Source organism: Episyrphus balteatus, chromosome 4 (genome assembly GCF_945859705.1).
Source record: "Episyrphus balteatus chromosome 4, idEpiBalt1.1, whole genome shotgun sequence".
In the NCBI taxonomy this organism is placed as follows: domain Eukaryota; kingdom Metazoa; phylum Arthropoda; class Insecta; order Diptera; family Syrphidae; genus Episyrphus; species Episyrphus balteatus.
In genome coordinates this window covers 33,401,519-33,417,748 of record NC_079137.1, presented here as the reverse complement: position 1 = coordinate 33,417,748, position 16,230 = coordinate 33,401,519, and the positions used below count along the sequence as shown (strand labels likewise).

Here is a 16,230-nt window from a genome sequence, read left to right as displayed (position 1 = left end):
TAAGAATGCAATGTTTTCTTCTTGTAAGTATGCAATGTTTTTTCCTACAAGTATCCATTTTTTCTAATGCATTCGAAAAAGACGTTTCGTTTAAATGTGAGGTGTCAATTAGTTTCCTATTTTGTATACATATACACATAAATACCTCCAATGGAACGAGTTTATTGTAAGCTGGGAAATAGGCCTAGTTTAGGGAAAATGCTCATTCCCTTGGAGTGACTCAGAATAGCTTTTTAAATTATAGGCGAACAAATTTCCATTGAAACCCACAATCGAGCTGATTAAAACTTCTGAAAGTGATCGCTTCACATAGAGTGAAAGTTTGAACTATCACTTTAGCTAATTGCACCCTAGAATTAGGGAGAAAATTGTCAAGTTGTAAGGTAGTATACACTACAACTGCCCATTTATCCGATCAACAGCCAACCATTTATTTTGTTTTAAATTCGCGTATCCACACAAATCCCTGAAAAATTTCAATAAAAAAATATTTTTTTCTTGTTCATTAAAGGTAATTTTATTGCAAGCAAAATAGCTTCAAAAAGTTAAACATCATATTACAATTTAAATCGCAGGTCCTCATACCTTTGGTATAAAGAAATTAAATATTTTTTTGTTACTACACCTCAAAGCAAATATTTTGAATTTTCAACAAACACTTGCTATTAAAATGCATTATTTTTTCTCTGTTCAAATAGCACTTCAATTTCCTGAGTGTACAGTGTACAGAGTGTACAGGCATACTTAATGAGAAAATATCTATTAAGTTGTTCAAATCATTAAAATTATAGTTTACTTGTCACTACACCTCAAAGCAAATATTTTAATTGTTTAACAAATACTTGCTATTAAAATGTATTTTGTTCTTCTCTGTCCAAATTAGCACTTCAATATCCTGAGTTTACGGATAAAAAAGTGTGCAATAAAAGTGGACAGGTATTGGGAAGTGAAACATAAATTTTCAGTTATTAAACTAATTTAGGTTGTGACATCAGTTCTTGAAGTAGAGAATAATATCCAAATTCAATGATTAGATGTCAAAATTAGTCTACGTCCAGTTTAGCACTTCTAAGCCTTAAAAAAATACAACAGAGGAGTGTGCAATTTAAAAGGACGAAATTTGTTTAATTTATATGTACCATCATTATCATTGACCGTTAGTTATAAAAACTAAAAACAATAAATTAATGATATTATATTCTACGTCCAAATAACACTTTTAAAGTTTTGGTTATACAACGTAAAAGTGTGCAATGGACGAAATTAAATAGAGAAACAAAATTAACATACAAAAATGCAAATAAAAGAAAAATAATTTTTTTTTAAAAACGTATCTTTTTTATTCCTTTTTTGAATGTTTTAAACGTAATCTTGAAAAAAAAATTTACAAGTAGTTTTCTGGGAACTCGAAAGTTACATCACGTCCAGTCAATTTCTTGTACACTGAAGTGAAGGTGTCAACCTGAAAAAAGAAAGAAAAAAATTAATTAAAAATTGTTCAAAATTTTAAACAACATGTAATCTAATGAATATTTTGGGTGTATTTCAATACTTAAAAATATTTCATAAAATTCAATAATATTTAACTAAGCAATGAAAATTTATCTTCGTCTGTAAAATCAGTCATATAATGAATTTTCATTTAACAACCGTAAAGCGATCAGACGACAGATTTGTATAACTAAAATGGATCGTGATTCTTTTTTAAAAGGTAATTTGTCCCACATTAGAGCATTTTATTTCTTCGATAGAAGGATAAAGTTGTCTAGCGAGATTTCTTTATACGCTTAATATATATGGAAGCCCCTTTTACCAAACAAAATAAATAGTAAAAGGGGGGCAAATAAAGCGATAGAACGTGTCGATTAAAAGAAGCAAAACTGCAATCAGAAAAATTTTCTTTACAACCAATAATATTTTTAAAGCGGTGTTTTAAATATATATATAGTCTGTCCTTTTTGACAATCCAAGAGCTGTGATCCGCTGAGGGAAACCATAAGAATATTATTAGAATGACTTCACATTCCCAAATTCAAAATAACCAAATATTCAAATAAAAAAGGTTATTTGTTCCACACTAGAACATACAAACAAGGATGCTATTATAAGGATAGTGAAAAGGTGACAAAGAAACGAATTGAACGTGTCGATTGAAAAAAACAAATGCAATCAGAAATTAATTATGTTTCATGCAATTTTTAATTGTTTCAAAAACACTCAGCAAAATTTTCTTCAAAATCAAAGAAAATTGTTTTATACGGGCATTTAAGATATTTATTGTGTGTCCTTTTTGACAATCCAACAGCTTTCATCCGCTGGGGAAAAACACAAGGACGTTTTGTTAGAATTACATTTCACATAAAAAAAAGATTCAAATATTATATAGCAATTTGATTTGTCCCACACTAGAGCATTTTAACCCTCGATAGAGAGGATACAAAGTTGTCTAGCGAGATTTCTTTATACGCTTAATATATATGGAAGCCCCTTTTACCAAACAAATAAATAGTAAAAGGGGGGCAAATAAAGCGATAGAACGTGTCGATTAAAAGAAGTAACACTGCAATCAGAAATTAACAAAGTTTTCTTTACAAGACCTATGAAAAAAAATGCCGTAACATCATTACCCTTTCAGAATTTTACCAAATGTCAATTCTACTTTCAAATGAGAAGTAGGTAAAATTAAATCTTCACCAAATTTAAGATAAACAGCTTAAAAAAAAAACGAAATACAAAAAAAAAATCCTAAAAGTTGAACAACTATTTAAACAAACAAACAAAATTTAGAATAAAAGCAAAGTTAAATGTCTCTAAAATATGGAAAAAACTTTTCTTAACAAAAAAAGAAACGTTTATAACGAGATTTTAGAATTTTAATGTATGTCCTGTTTGACAATCACCAAATTAACAAAATACATATTTGGCAAATAACACGAGGACAATGTTAAAAAATAATAATAAATAAAAAAACTTTTCATTCAGTATATTTGAATGTTATTTCAAATTATAGATTTTACCTTAAATATTTTTGAACACATTTCAAAGGAGAATGGGCAAGTTTGTATGAAACGTGGACGTTACGCGGCCAGGAATGAATTTTTTATTTTTTGATGTAATTAAGGTTTACATATATTGTGCAGAAGTTTTATCCCTGTGACGTATTTCAATAACGGATAAAATGCATTTTTGCATTTAACAATTTATATATGTCTCAATGTTAAAACTCAATTGTGTATTTTAAGTGCAAAATATTATTTTCTGTCATTTTCCCTGAGTCTGAAGACCTTTATCTTGAATATCCAACCACTAGAACCCAAACTATAAGCATTTTAAAACAACAAATTCAAGCCTATTTTAAGAGTTTTGTTGTTCAATTTTTTGTTACTTTGAATTGTTTGAAAACTTTCGAACCTGAAATGGTTGTCTTAAAAATCTTATATTATGAGTTGGATTGTCAAGATTAATGTCTTCATGCTCAGGGAAAATGACAGAGCATCATATTTTATATTCCATATAAAAATATAAATCAGTTTTTCCTTCATACATTGAACAATGCATTAACAATACTAATACTGCATTATCTTGCATTCTTACTGCAATACAGCGAAACGTCCATAGTAAAAGTTTTTCCTGGGCTATAATTCTTTCATTTCATACCAATTTTATTGATGGCCGCTCAACGTCCAAAATGCCCATTCTCCTTTCAAATTTATATTTTGTCTCTAAAATATGGAATAAACTTTGCTCAAGAAAATTTGATGAAAAATTTATAACGAGATTTTAGAATTTTTATGTTTGTCCTGTTTGACGATTACCAGATTAATAAAAAATATCTGACAAATAACACAAGGACATAGTTAAACAATTGATTACAGAAAAATGTTTTGATTCACTCTCTTTAACGATAAATAAAAATAGAAAACCATAATATTCGTTTTTCAAAGAAAAAAAAAATACTTCTTTAATGAATCTGAGCTATGAAAAAATATGCGACTTTATTTATTTTATTAAGATGCAATTTTAGAAAAAAATTCAAAATTGTGATAGGTACAGTTGTGTTCAAAATAATAGTAGTGCCAGCAACAAAATAACATTTTTTATATTTACGGTGCTTCTATGGTTAAAAATTTAATTTCTTTGATGCCAAAGTTTGTAACGGTCAATTACTAAGAAATGTATCGTAGTTTTAAAATGAAAAAGAAGGTGACAAATAGTTTTTCATTGACCTTTGGTTTTTCTTTCTAATTTGACCTGTTCAAAATAATAGTAGTTAAAGTTATTTTTGAAGAATTTAAAAGCGGTTTATAACTTAGAATATTTATTTTTGGTTTAAAAGTAAGTACTCATATAATTTGAACAATTTTTCACCAAAAAACGATTTGTTTCGGTTTTATTCTATTTAAAGTTCGAAGAGCAAAACACTGCAGTTCGGATAACGGAAACTTATACGAAAGCTGCTTGAAGAAGGGAAAACCTACTTGGAAATTCAAGGTTATAATAGGATGCTCCCCTACAATGGTGGCCAATGCAATAAACTTAACGAAAGACCCGAAACGCGCGGTAGAAAAAGAAAAAAAACCGCCGTAGATGACAGGCGTATTGTCCAGATGAGCAAAGTTGAGCCTTCTGCATCGTCGTTTCAAATCCAGAAGGCTTTAAGCCTGGATTGCAGTGCTGTAAACATTCGGAGGCGACTGTTGGAGATAAATTTGTACGCTTGAAGTCCACGAAAAGTTCCGTTGTTAACTAAGAAATGTGTTAAAATACTAAAATTTTCGACCCTCCATGTTTAACTGTTTTCGTAGTATACTTTGGAACATATTCCGTATTGGTTGGACGTCGGACGTATTGTGGAGATCCAGTACCACCAAAGAGGATAAAAATTTGCTCTCATCAGTAAACAATATGTTACGCCATAACTTCGCTGGCCAGTTTATGTGGTTTTTTACAAACTGGATACGCTTTCTAACATGTTTTGCGGAACTTTTCGTGGACTTCAAGCGTACAAATTAGTCTCCAACAGTCGCCTCCGAATGTTTACTGCACTGCAACCCGGGCTTAAAGCCTTCTGGATGTGAAACAACGATGTAGAAGGCTCAACTTTGCTCGTCTGGACAATACGCCTGTCATCTACGGCGGTCTTTTTTCTTTTTCTACCGCGCGTTTCGGGTCTTTCGTTAAGTTTATTGCATTGGCTACCATTGTAGAGGAGCATCCTAATATAAACTTGAATTTCCAAGTAGGTTTTCCCTTCTTCAAGCAGCTTTCGTATAAGTTTCCGTTATCCGAACTACAGTGTTTTGCTCTTCGAACTTTAAATAGATTAAAACCGAAACAAATCGTTTTTTGGTGAAAAATTGTCCAAATTATATGAGTACTTACTTTTAAACCAAAAATAAATATTCTAAGTTATAAACCGCTTTTAAATTCTAAAAAAATAACTTTAACTACTATTATTTTGAACAGGTCAAATTAGAAAGAACAACCAAAGGTCAATGAAAAACTATTTGTCACCTTCTTTTTCATTTTAAAACTACGATACATTTCTTAGTAATTGACCGTTACAAACTTTGGCATCAAAGAAATTAAATTTTTAACCATAGAAGCACCGTAAATATAAAAAATGTTATTTTGTTGCAGGCACTACTATTATTTTGAACACAGCTGTATGCATTTAAAAATTAAATATTTTTTAAAATAATAAAAAAAAAAAATTAGAATACCATTTTGTAAAAATTACTAATCAACATCTATAAAGGTTCTACGGGAGATTTTTGAAAAAATATTTTCATCCAAATCATTTTAGATTTTACCTTCTACTCGATTTTTTTTTTATCAAAGTTGTAGGAGCTATTTCTGAATTTAAAAAAACTTTTCTAATTCAATACCATTTCAATCGAAGTGAATCAATCAAAAATCACTAGCTGACGTTAAGAACGTGGGTGAATGGCGGTAAAATTTGGGTTAGTTAAGAGCCATTTTCTTCACTATTGCTCAACTTGAAGCAAACTTGAGAGTTGGCGAACTTGAAAGTTGACTTCAACTCGAAGGAATGACCAATTATTTGAAAATAAGAAAAATTGTGTGTTTAGTTCGAGTTTTTTGTCACTTTTGACAGATAAAATTGGATGCTTAGATGGTTAATAGAAAATTTGAAAAATCGGCCAATAATGGAAGATCTTGCAATTGTGTATACATACTTAGCTGCTTTATACTCGAATGCTTTATTTTTTTTTTTCCTAAAAATTTTAGCAGAAAAAAAAAAAACAAACACATAAGACCCTGATTCTCTATACATTTCAATTAATAAAATTAATGTCGTTTTCGATTGGCTCTCCCGAAGCGTCCGGAATCATTCAGAAGCCTTCTGAAAATGGTTTATTTACACGAATATGACAGAAAGAACGCTTCTCAGAATAAAAATTCTCTTCTTGATTTCAAAAAGGAATTCACTCAAATTCTCTAATGTCGTTTTCGATTGGCTCTCCGGAAGCAAAAAATGTTATTTGATTATTCACCAATACAGATATTAAATTTCAGAATTGAGTGGAAGCGATTCAGATTGTTTTATTGGATTTCAGAATGAGTGAATCCTTGAGTGAAACCAATCGAAAACGACATAAATAAAGGAATCGGTCCCCTTTACTATAATTAAAGAAATAAGTTAGGCATATGCAAGGAGAATATAATTTGATCAGCAAAATTGAAGTCTTAAATTAAAGAGTATCGACTTATGAGTAAAAAAAAAATGGAAATATCTTTAAAATATGGAATAAAATAAGAAAATTTGATGAAAACTTTATAATTTTAGAATATGAATATTTTCCATTTCTAACAATTACCAGATTAATAAAATTATCCGACATAGGTATAACACAAGGCCATTGTAAAGAAATTGATTACAAAAAATCCCTTTGATTCAATTAATCGACACCATGATATTTTTACAACAATACATAAATATAAAAGAATCACGACACTTGACCAGAAATTTAATAAAAAATGTCTGAGGCAATTAGACTCTTCACATTGCGATCGGTAAAGTTAGGATGCGCTACCGATTGACTGAAGGCGCCACAATAATGTGCTCGTCTCTATCGCACGAATAGCTTCCGATCAAACAAATTGGGTTTCGTTTGAAAATTTACCTCAATTTATATATGTTCAAAATGATTCAACCAGTTTGAAGTAACGCTGGTATAATGGCGTGAACAATCGAAATAGTAATAAAATATAATTTTGTTAAACTTACTTTGTGTTCAATGGTGGTCTGTTGGTTCTTATCTAAGTGCACCTTGATCAATTGTGTGCCGTCAAGCTTGACGCGGATGCGTTTGCCGACAATTTCAGCGGGGAATACCAAATCTTCGAGGATGGCATCGTACACTGAGGTGAGAGTGCGGGAACGTGGCCTCTTTTGTTTCAGAGGATTCCTTGACTTCCTGGTTGGCTTAGGTAAGATCTTGCGTTCGCCAATGAACACGACGTGTTTGCCAGAGAATTTCTTCTCCATCTCACGGACCAAACGGATTTGGATCTTTTGGAAAGCCTTTTGCTTTGGAATTGGTACATAGATGATGACAGCCTATAATGAAAACACGATTTAGGAATATTGCATCACACGGATATAATAAACTTCAACTTACTTTCTTGTTGTTGAACTCAATTTCACGAGCACGGGTGATATGAAGATCCCTCAATTGTGGTTTCAATTCGGAATTCATTTCCAGCTCCAAAAGAGCTTGAGCAATGGATTTCTCGAACTCATCGGGCTCAGCGCCGTTAGGCTTGATAATTTTGTTTCCAATCATCTGAAATTGACGCAAATATTTTTTTTTTGGTGTTGTAGAGATATCGTTGAAATGAAATTGGGTATCAAGTTTTGTTTGTAATCCATCAAAATCAGCGTTAAAATTAACACATCACATAATAAAAATCACTTAAACCGGTAGTTTAATAAATATAGTTTGTGTTTCACATTTTATTTTTATAAATTTTAGTGAAATTTGATGAATATTTAAACAAAATTTTGTTAGACGAAAACAAAATGGAACCTACCATAGCCACTGATTTTAAGAAAAAGGAAAGGCAACGAGACACTCAACTGCGAAATCGATGACATTTTGCCGAACCGGTTCAAAGTGAAGTTGGTTGCGGTTTGGAGATTCTTATAAAGGCGAGAGCACAAGAAAAGTGGTAAATGTAAAAAGTATTTTCAGTTGTATCATCAATATGTGAATAAAGTATTTCTTCGCTTTTTGTATAATCTGAGTATTTTATGAATAGTTAAAGAAATATCTCTCGGATTTTCAATAATTTAAAATGGAGTTTACTGATAGCCTATTTCACTACAGCCTAGGAGCTAATTTTGCAAATTATCTCATGTCGAAGTCAAATGAAACGCCTTGTACAAACGTGGTTAAGCCTTGGTTCAGGAATTTAACTTCACGATTTCAGCGGATAAGAACAACACGAAATAGAACGAAATAGAAAGAAAGGTAGGCCTAAAAACTCCTGGTACAAGCAAATACAAAACCACCAGCATTCAGTTGGCCTTAGAAATGGAACAATACAAAACCGGGAGGCTTGCCGCCGATTTCTGAGGTCAACCCGGCGAACCCCACAGGCGGATCACTAGTGTGAAGCAGTTACGTGGGATAGTTATGATCCCCTCGACATCGAGATCATAACAGCGCCGAGAAAAAGGAAGAAGAAGAAGATTTCAGCGGATAAGAAGTGGTTAAGCTTTGGGCGTGTGTGAATTGAGTTAAATGTTTAGCTAAATTATTGAGGTGAATAAAAAAAGTTTCAGCTGTAAAAAATTTACCATATGCTCTGGGAATCGGTTAAATTTTTATCTTCAAGCTTATAGTACGCAGCTAAAGCGAAAGTCAACAGCTAACATGTTAACAAAAAAATACCATCGGGTATTATAGCAAAGTAAGAATAATAGGTGTGTTTTTTTTTTTGTTTAAGCCTGGTACGCTGCTCGCGCTAAATTTTAGCCGAGATAAAATTCCCATACAAGTTATCGATAATTTCTATGGGATCCATTTTAGCATAGATAAAATTTTTCGATAATTTGTATGGGAGCTAAAATTTAGTGCGAGCTGCGTACCAGGCATTATATGTAGGTGTTTTTTTGTTTATCTAATAGATTTTGCACAAAAAAACGAGATCGCGATTTTTGAAATCCATGCAAATATTTGGCACCACTGGTTCATACACTTTGGCAGCAGTCCGTCAAAATCGTTGCTTTTGTTTTTATTTTTTTATTTTGACTCCGTATTGGGAAGGCCCTTACATCCATGGTGGATGCAAAAAAAAATTTTCGCAAAAAGAAAACAAAAATCAGTTGTGTGGCCATAGTACCATATTGGATTTAAAAAAAAATTCACGAAAAAAAAAAAACAAAAATCATTTATAAATATTCTTAGCTACATTTTAAGATCATAAAGTTATAACTACAACGGCAACTCTTTGCAAAAAGTCAAAAAGTGAAAATTTTCAAACTCATTAATGTCGTTTTCGATTGGCAGTCCGGAAGCGTCCGGAATCATTCAGAAGACTTCTGAAAGTGTTTTATTCGCACAAAAATGACAGACAGAATGCTTCTCAGAAGCGAAATTCTCTTCTCGATTTAAAATCAGAAGCACTAATACATGAACACTAAAATGTCAACAAAAAAATACTCAATCATTCTTTTTTTGTTGTCATTCAAAAATTTATTATTTAATGAAATTAAAATTATTTAGAAAGTTAAAATGGGTACCTTAATGCAATGATATATTTTTTTAACCATTTTCTTCTTCATCGTCGTCTTCAGATTTATAATTTTTCATAATTTTTTCGTTTGGAAGAAAAAAAAATAAAATTTATTTGACATTTGAAATTTCACAAACACAAAAAAAAAAACAGAATTGAGTGGAAGCGATTCAAACTGTTTTATTGGATTTCAGAATGAGTGAATCCTTGAGTGAAACCAATCGAAAACGACATAAGTGATGAAAATAAAAAAATTTGTTATTTTTCAGTTAAAATAATAATCTCATCATTTCAGAACAACAGAAAAAGCAGTGGAATTTCCAAAAAAGGAAAAGAAACAAAATAGGAAAAATTAAAATAAATAAAATATGTAGAAAATGCAAAAAATAAAATGAAATTTATTCAATTCTTTTTTTTTATGCATAAATTCAACATTTTCTACAACACCTACAACAACTTCTATAAGGCTTTATTATAACATCCTACGCAAGTAATCCGGTTTGTGCATTAGATAAACCCTCTGCAGGAAGACGTCCGTAAGGCCATTTTAAGCTGTTTGTCACAAGCTATTAGCTTGTGGATTACCTGTGAAGGAAAGTCCTATGCAATTTTGGTAAAATGCACCAAAATGATTTGCTTAAGACCTGCACGGAGAGAAAATAAGTTATGCACCACCTTATTTCTGGTATATTTAACTATAATGTAAAGTTAATATAGCGATGACTCCCCAATAAAATAAATTTACTTTGCGGTTCTAGTAAATTCGTAGCTTCTGATTTACTTTAAAGTAAAACCTTTTTTAATATGAATTTCAAACAAAAATTACTAGAAATAAGGTACATATATTTTACCTTACTGTAAGGCTGAAAATACTTCTTTTTAAGGTAAATTGAACTCCTCTGTGGGAGGTAAATAATTCATAAATAAGTCAATTTCATATTACTTTCCTAAAGAAAATTGTAATGCATGAATCTACCAATATTTTATATGTATAGATTTTTGAAAAATCCAGATAATTATCTAGATTTTACTTTCTCTCGATAAAAACAGTAGTTCCAAGACAGTTTAATTGTTGTGTTCATACAGAAATATCTGAAAATATTAACAAAAAAAAAAGCGGAGAAAACGAGGTTTGAAAAAAACTCTCATAGAAAAAAATAATCAAAAATTAGTTTGACATGGTTGCATTGAAATGTTAATATCTCGAGATATACACAATGCACTGTTCAGATAAAAGTCTTAAATGGATCCTGATAAGATTGTTGAACAGATATGTATATAAAATTACCAAAGTTTTTTCGAAAAATTAGAAATAAAAAAGTTTTCACATTTGATTTTTAAAAAATCGAAAAAAAATTCTATATGGCTACCTTCAAACGCTGATAACACAAGAACGACGCAACTAATATTAATGGTCATGGTCTTAAAATGTAGCTAAGAATATACAGATAATTTTTGGTTTTTTGTGAAAAAACAATTTTTGAATCCAACATGGATGATTTTAAGTAAAATTTACCTTACGTATTGAACATTTCTTGGCTCCGTAAAGTAATTTTTACAAGACAATTATGGTGAACAAAATAAAGTAGTATATACCTTACGAGTAGCAATATTTTCTTAACGTAGAGTAAAATAAACCTTCATCCAAAAAAGTGTACGATTCTTTTCACTTTAAGATTCTAGTAAAACATATTTTACAAATTTAACTATTCCATGAATAAGTTTTACCTTACACTAAGGTCATAATATTACCTAATTCTAGGAATTTTCCCCATATCTTAATTGCTGTCATTGAAAAGTCTGCCATTTTGTTTTCCATTTGTTTTGGATATTTTTTTTTTTGTCAAAGCTTTTAGGTGTCCGGGTGCGGAATAATTAATAAAGAAATAAAATGTAAAAATTTCTTTTCCCATTTGTGTTTTTCTTTTATAAGTGAAATGTTTTCATTACTTTTTGTGTTCTTTTATGCGTTATTATTGGCTCCGTAATTACGGATAGCAAATTTTTTTCTTGTGTTAGAATTATATAGGAGTACCTATCCATTCCATATGCATTAACATCATTCAATCTAATTAATTTATGAAGAATTAGAAAAAAATTGGATCAAATAAAGTCAATTTCATTTTTATTGATGATATTTTCCTAAATAAAATTGTTTGTTTGCATCTTACAAAAATTATAATAAACTAGGTAATTTATGTAATTATTGAAAAACATAACAGGGTCATACGTTACTTACTTCTAAATAGCTTTGGGGATTAAGTTCGTGTTACCTAGTTATGCTTTTCAATAAATACAAAAATTACCTTTTTTATTTTAATTTTTGCAATAAAAATGAAATTGACTTTATTTGATCCAATCTGTAACTAAATTATATACCTTCCATAGAGAAGTTCAATTTACTTTAAAAATCAGTATTTTCAGCCTTATAGTAAGGTAAAATATGTTCCTAACTTTCTAGTAATTTCTATTAGAAATTCATACAAAAAAAAGGCTTTACTGTAAAGTTAATCATAAGCTATAAATTTACTAGAAAAGTAAGGTAAATTCCATTTTATTGGGGAGTCATCCCTATTTAAACTTTACATTAAAGTTAAATTTACCAGAAATAAGGTGGTTCATACCTTATTTTTTCTCCGTGTAGACTCATTTTTCTCCGTGTGTCCTTCTTGTTATGAAAGCCAAAAAATAGCTTGCATTGACCCTTAAGAAAGCTAAATTGTTACTTGGGGGGCACCTTAGCCCCTAGGGCTTTACTAAGTCGAAGGGCTCCAAGTCTCCAAAGTCCACAACGAAAATGCTAACGAAAAAATATCATCGAGTATTCTGTCAAAGTCAAAATAAAAAAATTCAAAATTAGTTTAAAATCAAGAAAAAACGACAGAAAATAATTTTTAAAACAAGAAATAAATAAAAGAAAAGTAAAAAAACCGTAAACACTACTCTTGCAGTCAAGAAAAATGCACAGGACAGTAAAAAGTAAGTAAATAAAAGTCTCCAATTTTTCGCTAGAGCTGTATACTGAAAAACGAAATTTTTCGTTAAGATTTCGTTATGCTATTTTTTTGTATGAAAAATTTCGTTTGGCTGCAACTGCCTACTAGGCTTAGTAGTTAAAGCCTAGTACGCAGTAGGCAGCTGAAGCGAAACGAAACATTTTGAAGTCTTCAAAGTCAACAACGAACAATGTTAACGAAAAAATACCATTGGGTATTATAGCAAAGTAAAAATAATAAAAATACAAATAAAAAAATTCAAAATAAGTTTTAAGCTGCTGATGCGAAACGAAAAATTTATCCAAAGTCGACGAAAATGCTAAAGAAAAAATATCATTGAGTATTCTGTCAAAGTCAAAATAAAAAAATTCAAAATTAATTTAAAATCAAGAAAAAACAACAGAAAATAATTTTTTAAGCAAGAAATAAATGAATTAGAAGAGAAAAAACCGTCAACACTGCTCTTGGAGTCAAGAAAAATGTGGCAAATGAGTGAAAACTCTCCAATTTTTCGCTAGAGCTGCGTACTGAAAAACGAAAAGCAAAACGAAATTTTCCGTTCAGGATTTCGTTAACGAAATTTTGTACTTATTTTCTGATGTTTTTTCTTGAATTTTTGTATTTATATTTTTATTATTTGAACTTTTAGATAATACTTCGATGATATTTTTTCCATAACATGTTCGCTGTTGACTTTGGATACTTAAGGCTTAACTACATACACCACTTTTTGAAAAAGTACAAAAGTGAAAAGATTTTTTTTCTGGCTATCGCAATTGTTTTGTGATAAAGAGTATTCAAATTGTTTTTTAGACCAAAAAATAAGCTTTCTGCATCATTTGTTTTAATTGTTCATTCCAAAAAACTATACAAAAATGCGTTTGAAAATTTTCACTTTTGTACTTTTTCACTTTTTGAGCCAATGTAGTTAAAAGCTTGGCCGCACTGGAGGGTATGCGGTAGCGGTACGCCCAACTAACACTTTTGCTTACGGGTTTCAAGTCTAAAGGGCTATTCGCACCTATAAGGCTGGTATACTACCCACGGTAAAAAAATTATCAGTAAACGCTGATATTTATACTTCTAAAAAACTTTTTAGGAGTATCTTATAGTGGGATTATAGGTGTGATGAGAAAATTATCTATAAGCACACTATAACGATGTCGAGAAGCATTTAATCCTATAGGAATCCACGACAGAGTTCATTAAAAGCTTCTTATCATCATAACAATTTTATTCTTATAAAGCTTTACAGGTGTACAAAATGTAGCATCTGGAAAGGTTTATAGAAGGCATGATACTCAGCTTCTGGAATTTTCTTTTTAGGACGCCAAAATATGTAGTGTTTCAATAGACTGCACCGTTTAACGAAATTTATATTCCGATAAATGTGTTATTTTTTATAGTTTATTTTTTGTTTATTTTGTGCAAGTAAAATATCCAATATATGTAGTCAAATCTTGGAAATAAAACAGGTATGTATTTTCTTAATATAATATACCTAACAAGAATGTTGAATCGATTGATGAATCATTTTTGGAGTTTTGACCTACTCATACTAGCTAAACTCTAAGTTTTGTGCGCTTAGCTCCACATCTTGATGCTCGCCTATCTTTGATGCACAAACTTCTCGAAATTCTAGAATCATACTTTAGATGATTAGATATGACTTGAGTAGACCAAAAGCATTTATTTGTAAAAGTATAGAATAGGAAATTGTTAAAAAAAATAATTTTAGCTTATTTTTCCTTTTAGTAAAATCAGTATTCCAAATCATACAAACTGACAAAATTTTTGGTCAAAAAACACCCACAATCCATGATGAGTTATTCTGTTATCTCAAAGATAGGGATTAGGTCCTCTTTGTTAAAAAATATCAAAACAAAAAGAACTTAATATTTAAGTATCCAACAAGTCTGGTAATTTTTCGGACATTCCAAAGAATTTTCTTCAGCAAAAAGTTGGACAAAAGAAAAACCAGTCGAGGCTAAGTAATTAAAATGTTAAATGCAACAACACCTTACACCCTCGGGCTTAGTTGCATTGTTGTTGCATTTACCTTGTAAATTGCTATCGGCGATAACCGATTCGTTTAGTTTTTGTCCAATGCCCGGGCGTAATCAAAAACACACCTTTTGTTATCTTTTTGCACTATATTTACTTATTTTGACTTATTGAACTCAATGATTCATGAACAAAATGTTTCTAAAGAAAACTTTATTGTTGAATGAAAAAACCCGAGCATCAACAATAAGACATCTTATTAAATAAAGAATGAAGGAATGGCCAGGACTTCTTCGTCGTAGAGATTCGGTTGTTGATTGGTCAACGATTGCTGTACAAACACATTATGTAAAGATTTTCTTTATCTGGATTGGATGAAGAGAATTCTTGTTCGAGTAGCGTAATGATTATATCGTAGGCACCTTTTTTTCAGCCAAAACCCGGTGTGGGATTGACTGCAAATATGAACAAAGAAGTTGATAATGTAATACGCACACATTTCAGCAATTGATAAAGAAAAGAACATTAAACGTACTTCTTTGCATTCGTTGTCTAGAACAGTCAAGGAGAAGGAGTTAAGAAGTGGTTTAGTGTCAGTGGACTTTTCGCCAATGGAGTTTTCAGATTATCGGTTTCGTCTTTTTGGACCACCTATTTCCTAATTGATGGCTGGCTATATTATCGTTGATTATTTTAGCCAAAGTAATTTCCTTGGGACAAAGAAAGGGGTGTATGAACAAATATTTAAAAAAATATCAAAGAGCAATTAAGATGATTTACCTGAGCTGCGAATTGTTTATTGTCTCCTCTTTGAATTCTTCGAGACTCATGAAAAGTTGACAATATTCTTCTTCTTAACCACTATAAAAATTATTCCATTTAAGTTTGAAAAGCATCAAAAAGTGTATTCCCATGCGTTCCTTGAATCTGTGGGAATCATTCTTCTTTGCGTTTTTCAGAGCTCATTGAATTATTGATACTGTCCTCCACGAATGATTATTGACTTGATGTTAGTGTAGAGGTTATGCTGCTGATGCTTCTGGTGTTGAAACAGAGGCACCAGTATCGGTAGCAGCAGTATCATCTCGACTTGACTGCTATTTCTGTGACGTGAATGGTGTGGTCGACGTTGATGATTTTCTTCGAAAGGACAATGAATGGAACGAATTCCTTTTTTCATTTTTATAACTTGAACTCAATGGATTCATTAGTTATGTTTCGAACGAATAACAATACAAAATTGCAACTACAAATTTACTTAAAAAACAAAAAAAAAACAAAGAAACCTAGTAAACAAGGCACATTGCAGCTTTGATAAATTTATTTGTTTTCGTTGTTGATGGAAATTATCATTTTCTTTTTCACTGGGTGCGTTCATGTACCGATCCAAGAATATCCGGATACCTTTGTGTTGTTGTAATCCCATATAAAATCTCAGCTGATCGTAAACATGTGTTGACAAGCA

At 30.8% G+C, this 16,230-nt stretch overlaps 1 protein-coding gene, 1 long non-coding RNA gene and 2 other non-coding genes across 4 annotated transcripts; all 4 read right to left on the bottom strand.

Annotated features, from left to right (window-relative positions):
- Positions 1-1,315: 1,315 nt before the first annotated feature.
- Positions 1,316-8,152, bottom strand: LOC129917748 (40S ribosomal protein S7). The gene is made up of 4 exons (XM_055997839.1): positions 8,059-8,152; positions 7,647-7,811; positions 7,253-7,585; positions 1,316-1,462 (listed from the first exon to the last, which is right to left on the bottom strand). The coding sequence occupies exons 1-4, from the start codon at positions 8,059-8,061 to the stop codon at positions 1,385-1,387; spliced, it is 579 nt and encodes a 192-aa protein (XP_055853814.1). The 5' UTR covers positions 8,062-8,152; the 3' UTR covers positions 1,316-1,384.
- Positions 2,851-2,942, bottom strand: LOC129920329 (small nucleolar RNA psi18S-1377). The gene has a single exon (XR_008773247.1). It is a non-coding gene; the product is annotated as a small nucleolar RNA psi18S-1377 (small nucleolar RNA).
- LOC129920328 (small nucleolar RNA psi18S-1377) lies at positions 3,766-3,855 on the bottom strand. The gene has a single exon (XR_008773246.1). It is a non-coding gene; the product is annotated as a small nucleolar RNA psi18S-1377 (small nucleolar RNA).
- Positions 8,153-13,754: 5,602 nt separating the features above from the next.
- Positions 13,755-16,088, bottom strand: LOC129917752 (uncharacterized). Its single transcript, XR_008772851.1, has 3 exons — positions 15,546-16,088; positions 15,301-15,475; positions 13,755-15,220 (listed from the first exon to the last, which is right to left on the bottom strand). It is a non-coding gene; the product is annotated as an uncharacterized LOC129917752 (long non-coding RNA).
- Between the last annotated feature and the right edge of the window lie 142 nt (positions 16,089-16,230).